A 21,784-nucleotide genomic window follows, 5' to 3' on the forward strand; every position below is an offset into this window, starting at 1 on the left:
CAATCCCAGCGACCAATGCAACCTGTGAAATTGTTAAATAAATGTTAAATAAAATAAAATAAAATTAAATTAAAATGTAACAATAAGGGCCTGGAGAAATTCCCGACCATATGTCCTGAGAAGCATGTGACCGGTGTTTCGTCCTTTCTCCTCCAGGCGTCACTGTAGGCAGTCTAATCTCAGAAATTATTGGATAACTACCAGCACAGGCCCAGCCGATTACACCATCAACGATTCACTGTGCGACTTCTCAGCACAAGTCAATCTTAAATTTCAGTTAAAGGCCGGGGAAGCAATTAATTAATAATTAATAAAGTACAAATGTGCAGTATGGGCTAAATCTGACAACTGTCCACAGCCATGGGCTAAATTAGCAGATCAGTCCTGTTATATATCTTGAATTGAAGTCAGTAGGTCTAGAATGCCAGCGGGTCACGGAGGTGGATGAGGTGGGTGTCTGGTGACTCACCTTGTCTCCGCGGAAACTCTCAGGTAGGACCCAGTAGTAGACGTCACTGGGGATACTGGCGAAGGATCGGAAGGCCACCTCGGAGCCATCCTTCTGAATGATGCCCTCCGTGATGGTCCTGGTGTTGGCTCCGTCGGAGAGGGCAAAGTTCTTCCCATCACCATTACCTTGTACCTTTTGGGACACAGACACATAATTATGAAGCCTGAGACTGGGGGTGCTCTGCAGAAGCACCAACAGGGACTTTGTGCCCCATGAAAAGATCTTACACTCGGTCCCACACAACCCCAGAAAATCATATACTCTAATATTTTTTGGGAGACCCCCTGTCAATCAGAGCCCTTAGAATTGCCCTAAACTCCGCACCCACCCCCCACACCACCCCCACTTTCTGCACCCCCTGCTGCTCTGGTAGCTTTCTCATTGGCTGCCATGCAGGAGTTCATCATCTCGGGTCCCGTCGGCACTGGAGCACACACTCACCTGGTCTCTGTTCCAGGTGGAGCTGGCGCACTGCTTGCTCACGCCCATGCAGAAGCACTGCAGGCAGCCGTCGGGGTTGTCCTCCGTCAGGTGGAAGGAGCCGGCCTTGCACTCGTCGCACAGCTCTCCTTCCACATTGGGCTGCAGGACAGGGAGAACAAAACCCTGCAGGCTCATCGGCTGCCTCTGTCCGCCAGTCACGGTTTTTTATGTTCACGTGTATACTTGAAGCATTTGTACATATAGTGACAATCTCATTCTTAAAGAGGTACTGCACATCATGGAAACCCAAATCTGGCCCTCAAATCAAAATCTAGCTCTATTAATTAGAATATCTGAAATGTATAACTTCTGTTGAAGTATTCACAGTAGTTGAAAAGGAAAGTAACACTGACGTTCTACACTACTATATACTGCTTTGGATAAGAGCACCTGGTAAGTGACTATAATGTAATGTAATGTAATGTAGTGTAGTGTAGTGTAGTGTAGTGTAGTGTAGTGTAGTGTAGTGTAGTGTACTATAATGTACTGTAATGTAATGAAAAAGACAGAGCACATTACCTTGCAGCTGCATGGGCTGCTGTTTGAGTTCACCACCCCTCTGCTGTCACACTTTAGCCTGCTGGGGATTACTACAGGGCTGGCTGTGAACGAGAGAAGGACAGTGGATGCTAACTCTCATCAGTGCTCCAAACAGCAATGCCCTGAAGGCTTTGAGTCCCTCAGAACATCTGGGCCCGAATGGACATGATCCTCAGTCCATTCAGATTACAGTCAAAATTTCCCCCAAATTTTACATTTTTAAATTTTAATTTAAATGTCATTATTTTTTAAATCACAGTGCAGTGAGCTCTCTCAGATAAGTAGGGACCTTTTGAACACAGGTGGAGGTGGAGACATCAGACTACGGGAACGAAACCTCACCTTTTGGAACACATTTGCCGTTAGGCTGAAGGGGGTTCCCCTGGTAGCCAGCGGCACATCTGCACAACACAAAATGGAGTAAGACGGACACACACACTGGTTCTCCGAGATTCAAACAACAGCCCATAAACTCACATTATGATATCATAACTTTTGTCAAGACTTGTATAGTAAAAGGAACACAACCTATAACTGTAAATAAGTACATCTCCAAGAGAAAATTTACATTATATGCACACTTACTGAAGGGAAAAGGGACTAGAGGCTGTGTAGAAGGGCACATGGCAGTTAACTGCTCCTTGTTCATTTTTAAACTTTAATCCATCATTAAAATCTACATGGTCTTCGTCAGATTACTTACAGTCGATTATTGAGACTTTATCATAGATACGTACAAACTGATAAAACAAGTCTATGTGCAAGTGCACATATTAGAAACTATCCCTTTCCACTCCGCTGCAGTGGTTGGAATGATGATGTCACTTCCTCACTTTTCACACCGGCGTCCGGTGTAGCCAGTCCTGCAGGCATCACACGTGGCCTGGGAGTCATGGTCAAGGAAGCAGGTGGCAGAGAACCTTTAAAAACACGTTCACACAGGAATGCAGGCACACACACACACACACACACACACGCACGCATGCAAGCACGCACGCACGCAAGCATACAAACACGTACAACAGGCGTGAATTCAGCAGCACATCACTGTTTCCCTTATAGCTACTGGATGCGAACCTTTGCAATTATTTTGAAACTGGAATTCTTTTCCCCACCAAGTTGTTCATTCAGCAGAACCATGGTACAAAAAATAAGGCTTTATACTTCACCTCACACCAGTATAACAGTATTGAGAAGCTTGTTTGTAATAACCCATTGTATAGTGCATATTACATACTGTATACCAAGCATACAGTACAAACATATTGAACACTGTTTAAATTGCTGTTTAAATTGCTTTTACTTTCATTGTAACCGCTCTCTAACTCCCTTAAGTCAAGCCTCTAACATTATCCCAACCCTCATTTTAACTGCAGTAAAACACTGCCCTTCACCACTATTCTGTCACCATCACCTTCGTATGTAATTACACAGCTTGCACGACAGAACTAAACCGCAGTATAACTTCACAAAACAGGCACGTGCAATTACACAGTACTTGCATATTTAACAGATGTGTAATAACAGGTGAATTTCACAGTAATATCGCGTGATCTAAAATTTTGCAAAGAACTGGAAACTAGTGTTTAAAAGGATTTTTAAAAAACCCCCATAAACTCCCAGCTGCTGAATGGGCTCATGTCATCCTCACTGAAGACACTACTCTGGCATGACACCAGCCAGACCTGGGTCAAATACATATTCGTTTTGGATTCAAATACACCGTTTTCTGTGCTCTATTGATCTTGCCTGGCATAATTGCGCCTGCCAATATGACCAGAAAGGCGGGTCTTTCAAGAGTATTTTATTGCTTCCAATACACCAGACAAGATCAGTAGAAAGTGTAGAAAAGTATTGGAATCCAGAACAAAAACAAACACATATCTGACCCAGGTCTGCTGCCAGCGCATCATGCCCGCTTGTGCTTCTGCGGTGTTGGTAGAATGCGTGTGGCGCGGGCAGTGCCATACCGGCGGGACGGCTCGGCGTGCGGGCACGGGCAAGGCTTGCAGTCGTCTGCCCGACCTCGCAGCGGGTTGCCGTAGAAACCCGGTCGGCACTTGTCACACGCCGGGCCCTCGGTGTTGTGACGGCAGCTCTGGGGGAACATTTTGCACCTCAGGCTCATCCAAAGAGCATGCAGGATACCGCCACAACATTCCTTAAAAATTCTCAAAATTGCTACTTTTGTAACTGGAAGCACGTTGCTAAACTATGAACCTGCAAGTACTTAATTACATAGGCATAAACTTGACACTTCCTTAATTACAACACATAAGATGGCTTTACTAATGATGTACATTGTGAGTAAGCACCAAAGTACGTACTTAAGATTTTCACTTTTGAATGTTTGGGTCTCGCTATTTTATCACATTGGCTAGTTAAGATATAACATAGGAACTTATGTAATTACGTACCTCTCAAAGGAGTAGTGGGTATTGGGCAATTAGATGCTTGTAGTCATTGGTGTTAAACATTGACCCAGGAACCATTTACATTACACTCAACCTTTTGAAGAGTAGGCTTTTTGAACTTTTCGGAAGGCTTTTTGGAATTTTCGGTGAGGAAGTGACATCATAGTGACATCAAGTGTTTTAGAACTCCATTGCTTTCAAATACCTGTTGTGATTCATACTTCAGCTGCGCAGCATTAAAACACGTTAAAGGGTTAAGGAATGTATGTTCAGTACCTCGCTCAAGGGTACAACTGTAGTACCCCCACCTGGGAATCGAACATGGAGCTCCAGTTCCGCATTAATTATGCTGTGCTGACACTCGCTGATTCTGAGAGTTGAAAAATGGCTCACAAAAATACTGTCCTCATGCCAGGATCCTAAATCAGTGCTCACGCACCTGGTACACCTACAATAATTATGTCAGCGTACCAGGTGTCTATGCACGTGATAAAGGTGAACAACATGCAGAAACACCTTAGCTGTAGTCTGTGGTGTGACAAGAACTAGCAAGTGTTTCAGAGGAGAACAGTGGGTATCTGTACTCTCCTGAGTGGGCTGTAGGGTTTGTGCATGAATGCTTCCGTGGTTGCAAATAATCGGACAGATCCACCCTTGTGTTGAGTGCCAAAATTGTATATATATATATATATATATATAAAACACATATAGCAACATGTCAGACTTGATAATGCCTCTTTGAATGCTGGGGCTATGCTCACCACACAGTGTCCAGTGACGGAATCGCAGGAGCTGGCGTGCCCGTTGCAGTTGCAGCCGGCACAGGTGCCCAGGTAAGACCCGCCGGGCGTTCGCTGAAAACCAGCGGAGCAGGTCTCACAGGACAGGCCCGAGTACCCTTTGGGACACCTGTGAAGCAAAGGCCATTAGCCTCCGTGTCGCTATGGGAACGCAGACATCCAGGGGTGCCTCCACAGGGAGAAACAAGCTTTTGAAAATCATCAGTCAATTCAATCCTATGGGAAATTTAACTTGACACTCAACAATTCATAGAGCCAGGGTGGCCAATCTTACCCAAAAACAGTTGGTGTGGGTACAGGTTGTTTTTGTTCTAGTCCAGCACTTAGACACCCGATTCTGCTTATCAAGGTCTTAATTGGAGACCATGATTAGTTAATTAGTTTAATCAGGTGTTGCAGTGCCCCCCGCCCCCCGCCCCCCCATCCCAACACTCACCTGCACTCCTCCACCTCTTGGGCGGGGCCCAGGGTGCTACTCTGCGTGCTGGTGGTGTCCATGGTGATGTCGCTCAGGGCCAAGGTGACCATGCGCTTGTTGTACATGGTGCGAATGTTGATGCTGTCCAGCTTGACCAAGGTCATCATCAGGTCCTGGCGAGTCACCGGCCGCCCAGAGGAATGCTGCCAGTGTTCCTGAGGGAGTCGTTGCATTGCATCACATTACATCACATTGCATCACATTACATTGCATCACACTACATTGAATTACAATACATCACATTACATCACATTGCATCACATTACATTGCATTACATTACATCACATTGCATCACATTACATCGCATCACATTACACTACACTGCATTACATTACATTACAGGCATTTATCAGACGGACTTATCCTGAGCAGCAAGCACAACTTTAGCATTTTTACATGGCATCCATTTTATACCTAAGTGATATGGCACGAGAAGCCGTGCTATGTCACAAATATATGTGTGTCACTGTTAGGCATGATGTGAGGCGTAGTGCCAGCAACCCCGTGTAGTTGTGGCTGTATTCACGATACAGTACAGCCTCGAGTGCCGTATTGCTTTTATAAAACGGTCACAACATAGCAATAGAAACGACTGATGACACAATATAATTTATTTAGTAAATTATTCCTGAGTAAAGGTTGTGCGCTGAGCGATACCATTTTTATAAAGCTGGACACATACTGAAGCAGTTCAAAGCTAGGCATCTGGCTCAAGGGTACAACGAGAGTGCCTGACCAGGAAATCAAACCTACAGACTTTGGGTTGCCAGCCCAGTTCCCTAACCATTGGACCACAGAGTGTCCCACACAGTGTCCCCTCAGAGCCATGTTCTTTATTAATCGGAGAGTGACTCATGTTATTTTTTCATGTGCCTATATTTGCCTGCGCACTAAATTAATTCCTCAAAGTCAAAATACCACAAATGATGAGGTCCAGGATTAGCCATGTGATCACAAAGATTCCATAGAATTTGATATTGCTTTAAATGTGTCCAACCAAAGCAGCACCCTGGCTTTAACTTTCCAGTGTTAAAAGCTGACTGACTGGGAAGGCATATTTCAAAATGATGGTAGGTTTTAATTTCCTTCATTTCCAAGAACCCAAGATGCCCAACCTACTATAGAAACAAAGAGGTCACCTCATCTCTGGCTCACAAAATCACACTGACTATCTTGTGATGCTTTTTTTCTGCTGGCAAATACAGACAATCCAGTCACTTAAGACATGCTTAATAAGTAAGTCACATTACAAATGCTATCCATGGTAACAGAGAAAAAACAATGGCGTTTTTGGATTGTGGAGTTTATTTCGGGAACCCTCTCCCCAGTCTCAGGACTCTTAAGTATTTCAGATGAGTCATGCCGTGAATTATGGCCTTTCGTCAGTTTAAACAAGGCCAAGTACTGTTTCATTATCAAAAGGTCGTTTATAATCTAATCTACGGTTAGAACACAATGTGATCAACTAAGATTTAAGACACATCTTATTTTTAAGAATGGCTCTGCAGCAGCATTCCTCCCAAAACTGCATGCACAAAAAAAACGAAACTTCTTTTTACCATGGGGAGTATTTTACTGATCCACTGATGTATCACAGCACAATCCTCCTCTAAATCAGTGCTCAATGTTCACATTATTTCTAGGTCTGAACATTTTACATGAAATATGTGTAAGAAAAATCTTTAAATGACAAATATCTGTTATAATATGAGTAGGTTCAATGGCTGTCTTTTACTATTGATGGGCTTTTTTGCAATATACTGTTCTTGAATTCAATAATAAATGAAAAAACTATGAATGAAAACGGAAATATATTATTAACTGTGTGTGAGCAGTGCTTGACGGATACTTCTTAGGGCTTTTAAACACGAATGTCTGTTCTTGCACTTCACTGTTTTGCTAGGGAAGCAACCTCGGCAGCTGGGTTTCACTGGATGAGCGAAGTAACACGTCCCACTCCGAAATCAGTGAAGTTTACAGAAAAGACCAGGCATACCTCCTCCGAACAGCGCTCAAATCAAATCATCGCTAGATATGAGTTCTTGCCTGAATCCACTGAGCCACGGTGTAGATCCTGTAGGCGATGAGGGATGAAGAGAGAGCCTCACCTCTGTGAACTTGATGGCCTTCTGATTGATGGCTCGAGGGGGGGTGGGGTTGCTCCTCCGGTAGATCAGCCGTCGCCCGTCCCCCACCAGGACGACCTCGGGCTTCTCCTGGGGCTCCGTCTCCCCCCGGGGCAGCGTGTAGCGCACCTTGTACCTCAGGAACCCCCCGTAGGCGTCGATCTGGGCGCAGACAGATCGGGCTTCAGCTTCAGAGCTGAGGCGTCACACACTGCAGCACATCCATAAGCCAGGCACTTCACAGGCCTGTGCAGTGTTACTGAGAACACCTTACAGGACTTCTGACAATCCTGATATTTATTCAAGGGGGTTACAGTTGGGTTACAGTTGAGCACTGTATAACTGTATAACCCCAACATGATGTGGGATATCTATTTTACTGTAGCCAGAAGGACCCCTATGCTGCATATATCCCTGCTTTGTATCATGTTTCTGATGTATTATTAGGAAGCCAGATGCCTCTGCACTATTATCCATACAGTACACAGTAGCAGCATATTACATACATTACATATGCATGTTAAAATCCAAAAAAGACAGCCCAATATGCTATAGTGTGGCTTATAATGTAGGTAGACAGAAATAAAACAGTAAGCAATGATGTCATGCCAAGGTAAAGCTAGTTCCACAGCTACGATACTGGTGCAGTGACATCCCCACCTTGTTTCCTAGGAACTGGCGAGGCAGCGTCCAATGGGAGTCCAGGCTCAGGAACCGGCGGGACAAATCCACAAGCTGGAACTCCCGAGATTCCGGATCGATCTGGTACTGGTTAGTCATGAGGGGGGGCGTGGCCGGCCGGGAGGGGAACGACACGTTGACCCCTGGAGGAGGGGGACAAGTGAGGGGGGGGGATTAACCTTTGGAATGTTTTTTTTTTTCAAAATTCAGTGTTCTAGAACTGCTGCCTGAAAACAGTCTAATTAAACAGATCTAATGCTGGTGCTTAACCCTTTGAAGAGTGGGTGTTTTTGGGATTTTTTCTTTTCAAAATTCTAAGTCAATATTATAGAACTCCATTGCTTTACCAGTCATGATTGTTACATCAGCATTAGAATGCTCAGTTAAGACCATTCTAATCACATATTTGTGATCTCACGCCTTAAAGGGATAAATTCATCGTTTATTAAAGATGTTTAGGAAGAGCGACACAGGAGAGGACTCTGGAGATAGATCTCCATCATGGGCCTGGGTGTGTTGTTACCTTTGAAGTCGCCTTCTTTGTCGAAGTGCAGCTTGATCTGGCTGCGGTGACGGCTGGTGCCCTGGCAGGTCTTGGTGACGCCGAAACAGAAGCAGGGGACGCAGCGCGAGTTTCTGGCCACGCCGAATTGCCCGTCGGGACAGTTAGCTGCAGCAGCAGACAAGAGAAGGGATTAAAACACAGGGTATGGGACACAGGGGGACAGGACTGACAGTGTGAGGAAGCCACGTGTAACTGGCCACTGAGACCCTCCCTCACACAATCAGCCTCCCCGAGTCTCATCGCTGTACTGTAAGATGAACCATCCAGGCTGGTATAAACTGCCAGCTGAATTTGACATAGAGGACCGTATAGACAGAAAGGGGGAAGTTGAGTTTTGGGGAGGCACCGGGTGTACCTGCTCTCTGGTTGAGACTCAGAACCCCGTCGGGGATGCCGAACACCATGCCCTTGGCGTTGATGGCCTCGCAGGTGTACGCTCCTTGGTCCGCGTCCTTCACGTCCCGGATGACCAAGGTGCCCTGACCGTTTTCGCTGGTCATGGAGATTCTGGGCACACAGGAACCACATGTTCCATTGAAAGCTCAAAGGACGGGCCCTATTAACCTTTGTTAATTCAATGCACAGGAACTCTTTTCCATGCATCCAGGATACCATTTCTATCACATAGTAACCTCATAAAAAATGTTTTTCCTTTCTTTTTTTCTTTTTACGTTTTGTTGTAAGCAACATCAATGCCAAATAAAATGGCACTGTTGTGTCTTCCGAGTGTTTGCTCATGAAATCAAGCACAACACGTCATTTCATAGCTATTAAGTTCACATAATTAATTTCTGCAGCAGTGGGATAGACAATTACACTTAAAAATCAGTGCCCATTATCAGTAATCTCTAATGCAGTACCCATGTTATTATGAGTTAGTCTCGCAGAAAAAAGTCTGTTATTGAATTAGAACAAGCCAAATGCAACATTTTTTTTCAGTTATCAGTAGACTCCATCTATCCTAGTTTCCCACAACACTGTTTAAAGCCATTGCCACAGCAACCAGCCCAAGCCACTCTGACCTGTCCTACGGATCTTATTTTTGAGATCTGTAGGGAGCCTGTGGTCTGATCTCCAGACAGGTAGGACTAAGACACCGGACCCAATCACCTGCTGCTGGAGGGGATGTGACCCCAGTTGAGCCTCCAGGTGATCATGGGGGTGGGGACACCCACGGCCACGCAGGTGAAGGTCACCGTTTCCCCACGCGGCACCGTGATCATCTCTTCTGGGGGGTTGGTCACAACAGGGGGTGCTGAGGGTAGGGGTCAGGGGTCAGGGGTCAAGAAGAGCACAAAAAAGTGATGAAATTATCGATGATGCCAGACCAGCCCTCAGCTGAGATACACACTATGGGGCCTGATTTACCAAGGCCTTTAGAACTGACAAAACCAGTAACATGACCAAACATTGGTGCAAAACAAATACCAAGACAAGTCATTCGTCATATTATTGGTTTTGCTTGCACTAAAAGGTTTTGCACATGCTAAAGGTGCTAGAAATATCAGGCCCGAAATCTTCTTCGAAAGAGAGCTCCTATAAGCATTTCTATTGTAAACGAAACAATTTTCTGCAGTTTTCCTTACATGGTTAACTAAGAATAGTTCTTTAAAAAAGATTTCTGTAAAAAATTAAAATGCATTAAAAAAAATGAGCTCCCGGGAAAGTTTTTAATTAGATAAACCACAGCCCATGCAAGCCAAATACTAGTGTATATCCTCATAGAGTCAACTGACAGGAGATGTCTAATAACAGCCTGTATTCTTGCCAATGGCTGACAGCACTACTGCAAGCTGGGGCTGTCTGAAAAAGGGCCCTGCGGAGGAATTATTAACCCTTTAAGGTCCACGACCACAAATATTTGATTAGAATGTTCATAACCGAAAACTCTACTGCTGATGTAACAGTCACTACTGGTAATTGAATGCAGTGAAGTTCTAGAACACTGACTTACGCATTTAAAAAAAAAAAAAAAAAAACGTTTCAGAAAGCCTACTCTTCATAGGCTTAAGGAGTGGCAGGCAGAGGGGCGGTGAGAGGCTACCAGGGCGTGGCCGAGAGCTTACCGCAGTCCACCTCGTCCGAGCGGTCGGCGCAGTCGGGCTCCTCGTCGCACTGGTAGCTGGCCGGGATGCAGGTGTTGTCACCCAGGCACACAAACTGCTCCGGGGCGCAGGTGTCTCCCGGGCCTTTGGTGGCTGGAGAAACACGAATCAGACGGCCTGATTAAATATGCGCCGTTTTTTTAACCGGCCACTCAGGACACAAAGCTGCAGTCTTCATGTAAGTCTGAGGTTTCGTACAGCATAAGGAGGATAAAAGGAATGCCTTTCCCCCCCAAAGGAAACAAAATACTGCTTTTAACCCTTAAAGGTGCAAGATCACAAATATATGATTAGAATGTTATTAACTGAACATTCCAATGCTGATCACTAACAATCATTACTGACTATTGAAAGCAATGTAGCTCTACAGTATTGATTTACAATTTTGAAAAAAAACATTCCAAAAAACCTCCTCTTCAAATTGTTAATACTTAGTTTAAGTGCTAATATTCATTCACAGAAGCAGGCGATATTTCACCATTCACATTAAGGTAAACGAAGAACACCTACTCATGGCATCAGCAGCAATGTCCTACACTACTATCCTTGTGTACAACCAACTAGTATGAAAGCAAACCTGCAAAGGAAGCCCTCGCACTTTCAAAAAGTGACTGTCTACTGTTTGTGAATAATCTAACTTAAATTTTGTACTGGTGGCGTTTTCCCATTGTGCGCTACTACTCTAACTACCACGTGATGCCCTGGTCAGAGGAGTCCCCCGCAAAGCAGGAAGAGGAAGTGGGGGGGGGGCGGGGCTTACGGCAGTAATGCTCGTCAGAGTTGTCCCCGCAGTCGTTGTCCCCGTCACACCTCCACAGCTTCAGGGCGCAGCGGCCGTTCTGGCACTTGAACTCGTTGGGCTCACAGGGGGAGGGGGTTCCTGTTGGGAGGGGGAGCCGGGGATGTCACAGGGCAGCAGGGGAGGTTCGGGGCCCCAGTGAACACAGGGCCACATCATCAGTGATAATGAGTGCCTCTGAGCGTGTCCGATTCTGTGGGCGTGTATGTGTGTCCTCTCCAGATGGTGATGTCATTGCCAATAGTTTTAATGAGAGTCTGATTGGTTACCTTAGCTGGGGACCCGTGGACTTCAGCTCAGAAAACCTCTGCGCTTCGGCCGTACTTTGAAACCTGAAGTGGTGCGTGTGTGTGTGTGGCATATGTGTGTGTTTGTGTGTGAGCATGCGTGTATGTGTGTTTGTGTGTGTGTGTGACTATGTGAACGTGTGTGTGTATGTGGATATGTGGATGCACGTGAGTGTGTGTGTGTATGTGTATGTAAGAGTGAGAATGCGTGCATGCGTGTGTAAAAGAGAGAGCGTGTGTGCGTGCGTGTAAGATTGAGAGTGTGTGTGTGCGTGCGTGTAAGAGTGAGAGTGTGTGTGTAAGAGTGAGAGTGCATGCGTGTGTGTAAGAGAGAGAGAGTGTGTGTGTGTGTGTGTGTGCGTGTGTGTGTATATGAATGCGTGTGTGTGTGTGTGTAAGAGTGAGAGAGTGTGTGTAAGAGTGAGAGTGTGTGTGTAAGAGTGAGAGTGCATGCGTGTGTGTAAGAGAGAGAGAGAGTGTGTGTGTGTGTGCGTGTATATGAACGCGTGTGTGTGTGTAAGAGTGAGAGAGTGTGTGTAAGAGTGGGAGTGTGTGTGTTTAAGACTGAGAGTGTGTGTAAGATTGAGAGTGTGTGTGTGTGTGTGTGTGTGTGTGTGTGTAAGAGTGAGAGAGTGTGTGTAAGAGTGGGAGTGTGTGTGTTTAAGACTGAGAGTCTGTGTAAGATTGAGAGTGTGTGTGTAAGAGTGAGAGTGCATGCGTGTGTGTAAGAGAGAGTGTGTGCGTGTGTGTGTGTGTGTAAGGGTGAGAGAGTGTGTGTAAGAGTGGGAGTGTGTGTGTTTAAGACTGAGAGTGTGTGTAAGATTGAGGGTGTGGACTGAGTCTCACCACACTTGATCTCGTCGCTGCCGTCGGGACAGTCCTTCTCTCCATCACACAGGTAGTCCCGGGGGATACACTGACCACTGGGACACCTGGCCTGGTCCAGCCGACACGGGCCGGGCATCGGGGGCGACGGGGGCCTGCGGTCTGGGGGTGTAACGGTAGGAGTGGGACTGGCATCAGGAGAAGTGATTTGGTCTGTAAAAAAAAAAAAAAAAAAAAAAAAAAGAGAAACATGAAGTCACCACAGTATGGATTTAAAAGCTACATGGGGGAAAAGGCTTTGTTTGCACATTCCAGTCATTCATGAATCACCCTTCCCTATGGTTCATTTTCAAACAGCTACAGGCCCGTTCTCTTCAAATCAGCCTCAGACAGACATTTTTAATTAACAACGGTACAGTAATTAACAAATAATTCTTCGATCTAGCGTGCTATGGGGTATTCTGTTAAGTACAAAACCCCATCTTTTCCTTCTTACCGCACCTAATGATAAAGGCATTTAAATAAATCCTCACTATTAGGGAACTTTCACGCCTTGTGCATCCATTTTAACCAGAGTTTGTTTCGTTTCAATAGACATACATATTTTTAGTGCTCTCTCTGCACTGAAAAGAGCATGAAAGAGGCTACCATTTGAGTGCAAATGAACTACTATGTGGTTCCGCCCTGAAATTTTTCGGCAAGAAAACATCAATTCTAAAATTGTGGTGACATGTACTTGCAAGAAACTGTGGGAGGGTGCAGTGACATCAAAGCAACTAGATGAGTGACATTTTTCATAGAGGTATTAAAAAGGAATGACCCTATGATCCTCACCCATAGTTCTGTTTCTTTCAAGTGCAAGTACACGAGACACCATTGAGACAGAATGCCTTTTTCAAATACGAACTGACAAATACAATAAGCAACAACTGGAAAACCAAAACAAACAAAACTGAATTGAAATATACTGTAAACAACTATAGTCTGAGACCAACTGTGTGAAACCAAAAGTTTTGAGAAAAATAAAAAAAACCTAATCAGTAGGACCAAATAGATTTAAAAATAATCGGTTGAAATCGGTCTGGAAAGTAGATTAACTGGCCGTTTTTCCACAAATTTTCAAAAACCCACCCTTTCAGGCTTCACTTCAATGTCTCTATCTATTAAAAAGTCCCTTCACTCCCTTTATCTTGTAGGTCTTGAGGCATGCACCTAGATGCTAGCACTTATATGTCTATCTCTAGTAGTGTTTTCTTACCATGAGAAGTTTACTTTTGTACATTTGTACACTTCGCCCACTCACCGCAGTCCAGCTGACCCCGCCCACTCACAGCAGTCCAGCTGACCCCGCCCACTCACTGCAGTCCAGCTGACCCCGCCCACTCACCGCAGTCCAGTTCGTCGCTCATGTCCACGCAGTCGGGACGCTTGTCGCACAGGTACTCCAGCAAGATGCAGTTCCCGTCCAGGCACATGAACTCATCCTCCATGCAGGCCCGGCGACTGGGCACCACTGAAACACAGGCAACGGACAAAGGTCAAAGGTCGAAGGTCACAAAACGAGTCCAGGGTCAACAGATTAGTGTGGAAGGCCAAGAGTCAAGTAATAAGTGTCAGAGGTCAAGAGTCAACGGATAAGAGTCAAAATAAGTGGGTGAAAGTATGAGGGTCAAGGGAGGAGAGTCAAAGAAGGATTTGTCAAGGGAGACATGCTTGTAATGGACTAGGCCTCGAGTCACCAACAACTAAGATTCCTTCTGGCAAAGACACGGTGTCTGCATTGTGTACAAAACTGCCTTGACAGTTATATCACCGTAATTACACAGCTGCAGAACATGGAACATGTGGGCTGTGTGTCTAATACAAAGCAGTGGCACTCATAGAAAGGCACTGCAGTTAATATAATTATAACTGTATGTATAACCATGTGCTCACCTCTTTCCCAGTGCAAATCCTTATCCCCGGCCATAAAGCTAACCCAACTGTGAGCTCCAAACCAATTTCCATCTTAACCTAAAAGGATTGGCGTGGATAATCATGGGGCACTGCTTGAGACTATCCATATTAGACCTACTGTATATACTGAATCACCAAACAGTACAATCAAAAAATATTGGTTTGATAATTATTTTCTGCTACAACCCACATTAAAAATAGACAGTATCAAAATTAGCAGATTTGTTGGCCTGTTTAATTTCAAGTGCTCACTGTAGTCTGGACTGACAAACCCATGCGCTGGATAAAACAGATTTCAACCAGCCACTCAAGCAAGATCACACATTAATCCACATTCTCCTTGCAATTAAGCATAAAAAAACATTATTTTGCTGTAACATATGCTTTAAAATTAGTTTTGTTCTTCTAGTGTTATGGTGAAATACTACACATGTCAAAGAAGATTCTGACAGATTTACACATGCACACACGCATACATGCACACACACAGGCACACACGCAAGGCATACATGAACGCAGGCACACACACACACACACACACACACACACACACATACATACACACGCACATGCATGCACACACACGTGCACACACGCAGACAGAGACGCATACACATACACTTGAACAGAGCCACATTTCTGAGTTTCTGTTAACCAGTTCTCCTCAGAGTGTCAAAGGTTACCTAATCTGATTCCATGAGTAAGTAAAACCAATGGATTTGTCTGGTTTAACATACAATACAAGCATACATAAATATTCCTGGCAAGGACCTTGACTTGACATCCTATCACACAGTACTCAGTGAATCCAACTAAATGTTTTCTCTGGTGTTCACTATGAAATAAACATGGACTTTCCACAGCAGGGTTAAAATTAGTTCTGAAATCAAAAATCAAACACAAGCTTAAACTTCCAACGAAATAACACAACCAATTATCGCTCTCAAAAAAGGGCTTAAGGTTCCCTTTAATGTGAGGGGTGGCATGCCCATGCAACACATGCTTCACCAACCTGGGAAACCCCCAGATTCCAGGGGTGAAGGGGTCTGAGCTAAAAACACAAAAAAAGATGTCACAACTGCTACCCGTGTCCGTCTGGCACACACTTCACCTGGCCAGCTCACCTGCGGCAGTTCTGAGGACATATCTTACATTTATACTTCTGCGTACCTCATACCTGATTTTAAAGATTTTTAAACATCTAACTCTCATCGTTTCTTAGCATAACCGGCTTTGATTGGTGTGCTACGCAAAGGGATTCACACACAAGTGGACCGATTATGGAAACGGCTGACAAGCCCACACTAAATGGTAAATGGACTGCATTTATATAGCGCTTTTATCCAAAGCGCTTTACAATTGATGCCTCTCATTTGCCAGAGCAATTAGGGGTTAAGCGTCTTGCTCAAGGACACTTCAACACGCCCAGGGCGGGGTTTGAACCGGCAACCCTCCGACTGCCAGACAATCGGTCTTACCTCCTGAGCTATGTCGCCCTCAATACACCATAGTACAAACAGCAGGTGATCTCCCGGCTGGTACACGTTCGGTTGGGGGGCGAGGTGGATCACGAGAGGCAGATTTAGCTTTAACGAAAAAGGCCACTGCGCAGACAAGGGGCCTCAAGTTAAGCAAAAAAAAAAAGAAAAAAAAAAAGAAACAAGTTTGCGCCTGTCGCCCCTAAGTCAAAGCCCTCTTTACAGACTTGGTCTTGTGCACGCGAGCCACAGAACGGGCTGTGGGCTACATGTACTGCGAGCTGGCTTCCCCCACAGCCCACCACCCGGTCTGAGGATCGGGCGATTCATCCAGACAAGCCTTGTGCAGAAAGTACATCTGTGTGAGTACGTGGTATGAGGGCAGTATTTTCTATTAATAAATAACGTAACGATTGTGCAGCTTATATATAAACAGTTGGAACAGTTTGTATTTGAGAAATAATGTATACTAATACAGTCCATGTTAGATGCACAAATGTAAATATAGTGCGAGTTAAAGGCAATTTAATTCAATCAAGGTTCAGAGAACTTTTATATGTAATCGGTGTTGAAATGGGCATTCTCGCTCAGACAACTGCAGGAGCAAATACGAGGAAAACAGCTACTGTAAATGAAGGAATGGACAAATTCAAATTTTAGCACTCTTCCAGAAATAAGATTTTTAAAAACACATTCTGAGCTGAATGTGCAGAATGTCGTAAACATGGCTGGGGTTTGTGAAAAGTAAGGCCAAATAAAATCAATAGGTCAAAAACTGAAATTCCTGGAATTTTTTTTCCCCTGTTCAGTTTTCCATGATTTTTTTTAAAAAGCTCTACTGGCTACATTTAAACTCAGTACATTTAAACTCATTCTGAACAAAGGACTTTATTCTTGCTATGGTCATATCCCAAAAAAAATCATGACGGTCACTGATACTGCTGTTTACAGTGTCACCAGTGTGTCCAAATAAATCTAAATATATTAGTATCTTTCATTTCTGAGGCAGAAACGCTCATGTCAGTGAACAGTGGTCATTACAGACATGCAATGCAACACTTAAGGCTACATTTACAGCTGCTACAGGCAGTTTAAATGTACACAGTTTATGACTCCCGCATAATGGTTTTTACAAGTGTGTAAAAACGTTGTTGTGTAATAACACATCGCAACTTTCAAGGATTACTTGGATGTACAAAACGACACTACTAAAAACAGCTCCGCCTCCCTCGTAAACACCGAGTACACACCAGTAGGGTAGTGTGCAATTCATACACACACACACACACACACACACACACACACAAATATATATGCGAATCCCCTCTTAGCACTGGTAGGGAACGCTGCTCAAAAGAAGCACATTCCATTGCTCTTGGTCCTTATGGACCTGCCCTTTGCTGGTCAGCCTAGGATTGACCAGTGATCTTATTGGTTTACGAGGCAGCCACTCACAGGCTCGCTCTCCTCCCCTGAGCCCCCCCCCCCCCCCCCCCCCCCCCATCCCCCCCCGGCAGCTCACCTTCTCCCAGGCGGCGGAACTGGAACCCCTCCACGGAGGTGGTGTACGGGGCGACGGTGCCCTTCTTCACGGCCGTGTACAGGACGTTGCGGATCTCCTTGTCGTTGGAATTGTAGTCCGAGCCGACGTCCAGCTCCACCAGGACGCTGGCGCCCACCTTCCTGCAGGAGGAGAACGGCAGAGTGTTCTGCACGCGCCGACAGGCCACCTCGTTGAACGGCAGGGGAAAATAGCAAACGGCAAACAGGGAAGCGACGAAAAGGGCCGAGCCCAAGCCCCACCACAGGTATCTCAGGCGACGCATTTCGCGTTCTGAGAGGGGGAAAGGCTGAGAACGCTGAATGAGCAGAAACGGGCAGACATTGGAATTTCTCAAAAATAGAAATGGAAGATTCGTTTTCACCGGCGCGGGGGGCGGGGGCGGGGGGGGCTCTGCCTGCAGGATAGCGCAGGGTAGCGCATTAGCACAGGTTCGAACACGCACCGACGATTCCACACAACATGCAAATCGGTAGAATGGCTGCCGTCTTGCCCATTCCGGAATGCCATTTCATTACATTACATTACATTACAGGCATTTAGCAGACGCTCTTATCCAGAGTAGACTTACACAACTTTTTTACATAGCACTTTTACATTGTATCCATTTATACAGCTGGATATATACTGAAGCAATGCAGGTTAAGTACCTTGCTCAAGGGTACAACGGCAGTGTCCTTACCTGGGAATCGAACCTGCGACCTTTCGGTTACAAGCGCAGTTCCTTACCCACTGTGCCACACTCCGTCCTCATTTCATTCGTTTATGCCTCCGTTTATGACTTCGCTAATGGGTGGGCACGGTCTTTCTGGATATTATATATTTTACTCCAACGGCTTCACTTAACTTGAGAAACTAAGCTGGCTAAAACCCTTCAGCAGGTCTGCCATGGTTCCTCCACTTTTTAGGCCCAAAGTGCTGGCAGTGCTGGTTACAGTATGACAGCTTAGCACACTACGCAGCTGACTGGCACAGCTGGCTTTTTCATTGCAGGGAGAAGTGTTGCTCGTTTGCCCCTCTTCCTTACATGCAATAACATATTACATTACATTACAGGCATTTAGCAGACGCTCTTATCCAGAGCAACTTATGCTATGTAAAAATGCTATGTATTACATTTATACACATCCATTATACAGCTGGATATATAACTGAAGCATTGCAGGTTGAGTACCTTGCTCAAGGGTACAATGGCAATGTCCTACCTGGGAATCGAACCTATAACCTTCAGGGTACAAGACCAACTCCTCACCCATCATACTACACTGCCGCCCAAATTCCTCTCAGCTGCGGACTGACCCAGTCATTCTGACTGCTTAGCCTGTGCACACACACACCTCACACACACCTCAGTTCAGAGCAGGGTTGTCAGGCCTGAAGCATGTTTGTTAAGGCCCCTCAGATGAAAGGCAGAGCAGCGGTCGAACAAACGTCCCTCAGATGTCGAAGACGAAAACTGTGGCCACTTACTTGATGAGGACCACACTGATAGTCTGGACCCCTGCGACCTTGCTGTACAGAGACTCCAGCTGTTGGATGAACAGAGGATGTGATGTCATAGTGAACTTGTAACTACTGTGTGATTAACCAGCATAATGTGGTTAACTGACGATTAAAATTATGTATACAGACAAAGATCATTCAGTGAAAAAACATGAATGCACCTCAAAAACTGGGCATTCCAAATTTGGACGAAATGGGGGTAAAATTCTTAAAAATAAATAAATATAACAGAAGTGTTGGATGGTGTCTGAGTCATGGTCTAGTGGCTCCATTCATGGTGGGCCAAGAAAAAAGCATACCTATTATTACAGAACAGCATTCGTATGAATTATGACATTGTTCACATACGTTATTCCACCCGCCAAACCATTCAATTTTAAGTAGCGTATTATCCTATGGAGGATTGCAGTGGGCCAGGCCCAGCAAAGGGCACAAAGCCAGACTCCCATGAATAAAACCACAGTGTCCATGGCAGGGCCCACAGACATACAGATTGACACAAACACACACAGTGCATACACACTCTCACACGCAAGTGCGCACGCACACATGCACATAAATACCCCTGTACTCACGCACGCATGCACACACTCACATATACAAGTTTGTGTGCACACATATTCATGCATTCACACCACAACACATGCACCCATATGAATGCACGCACACACTGGGACAAGCACACGCAAACACACGCGCGCGCATGCATGCACACGCCCACACACACGTTCCTTTACTTGCTCAGGTACCCAGTGTTCCTGGGGTTGGCGTAGCATACCTTGTCCACAATGACGTCCGCGACCTTCTGGAAGTTGTCAGAGTATATGTCCTCCAGCTCGGGACTGTAGTCAATCGAGCGTGTGAAGTTGACCAGGGCGCGGTAGTAGACTGTGAACGGAGAGCAGAACTTAGCCATCTTCAACAATCACACAGGAAGCAACTTTGTGAGAGAAAGACACAACAACTGCAGACTCACGCAGGGGCAGCAATGTGGTATAGCTAACAGCAACCGAGAAGTTCCAGGTTCAAATCCAGAGCGGGGAAATTCTGCTATATGGCCATCCCCCCCATGCAAAGACATGTTTGGGAATTTAGGCTACTGTCTGTTAGAAGCAGCGCATGGGTTGTTCAAAATTTGCAACGTAGGCTACTGTATGCTTGGTCTATGTCCTGAACTTCACTCAACCTAAAAGTTTTGTGGCCTTAGAGGACATTGCTATGAAGAATGGAATATAATTGCAATGCAATGGAATATTTCAGAAAATCCATTGCATTTCCATTCAGCTACCTCAACTTTTAGGCATAATATTGGCATTTGGCAGACACTGTCATTGTGAGTGTCTGTATTGGTCTTTCTTCCAATTTTTATTTTTATGAAGTGCTCACAGGCAATGTCAGTCTCAGATCTATCGGTTAATTTATTACATGCAGAAACATGTATTAAGGTGCACCTTTTTGTCTACATTCTGAGCAGTACTTTACCTTACAGCTATGTCTTATCTGAACTACAGACCATTAAACATTTTCTTGAAGGAGGCATCTGGTGTGTCTGATGAACCCTCAAGTTCAGGCCAGGTCAAATAATTCAGCTACAAAATAAGGTTTGCTTAATTTTACCTGTGAGTTTATACATTTTGACACGCACAGACATAGAGACTCAAGCGCAGACACACACATACACACGCACATACACGCACACGCACACGCACGCACACACACACACAGACACACACACACACACACACACACACACGCATGCACGCACATTTACACATTCTACCCTCACACCCTGGCCTCTGTCTGCCAGTGACCAAACATCACTACAAGACAAGAAAAAAGAAAAGGACACGATTCTTTTTCAAGGTGAAAGGGGTGCCCCGTCAGCACTGGAATGCCAAGAGTCTGGAGAACAAGGCTCTGAATGATTCTGGAGATGGACCTCGCATTCCCCCTGGGCCTACGAAGTCAAACACTCCAGCCCTCGAGGGCGGCCCTGCTGTGTGCTAAACGTGAGCCATGGGGGCCCATCATAACGAACACCTGTCCTGAGGTAAAAATAAAAAAGTTGTTAACTGAAAGAAAGAAAAAAAAAAAAAGTACAAACACTCATTGACCTTACCGATACCCTGCAACACATATATCTATCTCATTTAAGTTCTTTTTAACTTACATTTCTGGGGGGAAAAAGTCATCAATGTTTGAAAAGGACCCCCCCCCCCACCCCCCCAGGGAACATCGGTTGAGACATGTCAAAGAAATTACTTCACCAATGTAACCATTTTGTGCGTCCAACTGAAACACTTTTCCTGGGTTTCAGGTTCATATTGGAGACCTTGCATGCCTTTTTAATGGGGACAGCTGCTACAGAGGAGTACTGAGCCCATCCTGGCTCTACCGGTTCTTTCATAGTTGACTTATTTCTATGGCAGAGTTTAAATGGTAAATGGGGGGGCGACATAGCTCAGGAGGTAAGAGCGGTTGTCTGGCAGTCGGAGGGTTGCTGGTTCGATCCCCGCCCTGGGCGTGTCGAAGTGTCCCTGAGCAAGACACCTAACCCCTAACTGCTCTGGTGAATGAGAGGCATCAATTGTAAAGCGGTTTGGATAAAATCACTATATAAATGCAGTCCATTTACCATGCATAATTTAGAATTAACTTCACCATCTCTGGA

At 45.2% G+C, this 21,784-nt stretch overlaps 1 protein-coding gene across 1 annotated transcript in view; it reads right to left on the minus strand.

The window, feature by feature from the left end:
• The window catches only part of LOC118211621 (basement membrane-specific heparan sulfate proteoglycan core protein-like), a 108,738-nt gene that overhangs the window by 48,060 nt on the left and 38,894 nt on the right, over window positions 1-21,784 (minus strand). Inside the window, exons 4-23 of the mRNA XM_035388968.1 lie at window positions 19,892-20,001; window positions 19,081-19,139; window positions 17,572-17,732; window positions 14,003-14,128; window positions 12,637-12,828; window positions 11,465-11,584; window positions 10,666-10,797; window positions 9,710-9,854; window positions 8,955-9,106; window positions 8,558-8,704; window positions 8,014-8,177; window positions 7,336-7,515; window positions 5,185-5,381; window positions 4,710-4,857; window positions 3,505-3,632; window positions 2,368-2,454; window positions 1,877-1,935; window positions 1,514-1,596; window positions 953-1,093; window positions 470-643 (exon numbers count right to left, since the gene is read on the minus strand). Of these exons, the coding sequence (XP_035244859.1) occupies window positions 470-643; window positions 953-1,093; window positions 1,514-1,596; window positions 1,877-1,935; window positions 2,368-2,454; window positions 3,505-3,632; window positions 4,710-4,857; window positions 5,185-5,381; window positions 7,336-7,515; window positions 8,014-8,177; window positions 8,558-8,704; window positions 8,955-9,106; window positions 9,710-9,854; window positions 10,666-10,797; window positions 11,465-11,584; window positions 12,637-12,828; window positions 14,003-14,128; window positions 17,572-17,732; window positions 19,081-19,139; window positions 19,892-20,001 (2,705 nt within the window). The remainder of the gene's footprint in view (window positions 1-469; window positions 644-952; window positions 1,094-1,513; window positions 1,597-1,876; window positions 1,936-2,367; window positions 2,455-3,504; window positions 3,633-4,709; window positions 4,858-5,184; window positions 5,382-7,335; window positions 7,516-8,013; window positions 8,178-8,557; window positions 8,705-8,954; window positions 9,107-9,709; window positions 9,855-10,665; window positions 10,798-11,464; window positions 11,585-12,636; window positions 12,829-14,002; window positions 14,129-17,571; window positions 17,733-19,080; window positions 19,140-19,891; window positions 20,002-21,784) is intronic.

The sequence above is a fragment of the Anguilla anguilla genome, chromosome 13 (genome assembly GCF_013347855.1).
Source record: "Anguilla anguilla isolate fAngAng1 chromosome 13, fAngAng1.pri, whole genome shotgun sequence".
Classification (NCBI taxonomy): domain Eukaryota; kingdom Metazoa; phylum Chordata; class Actinopteri; order Anguilliformes; family Anguillidae; genus Anguilla; species Anguilla anguilla.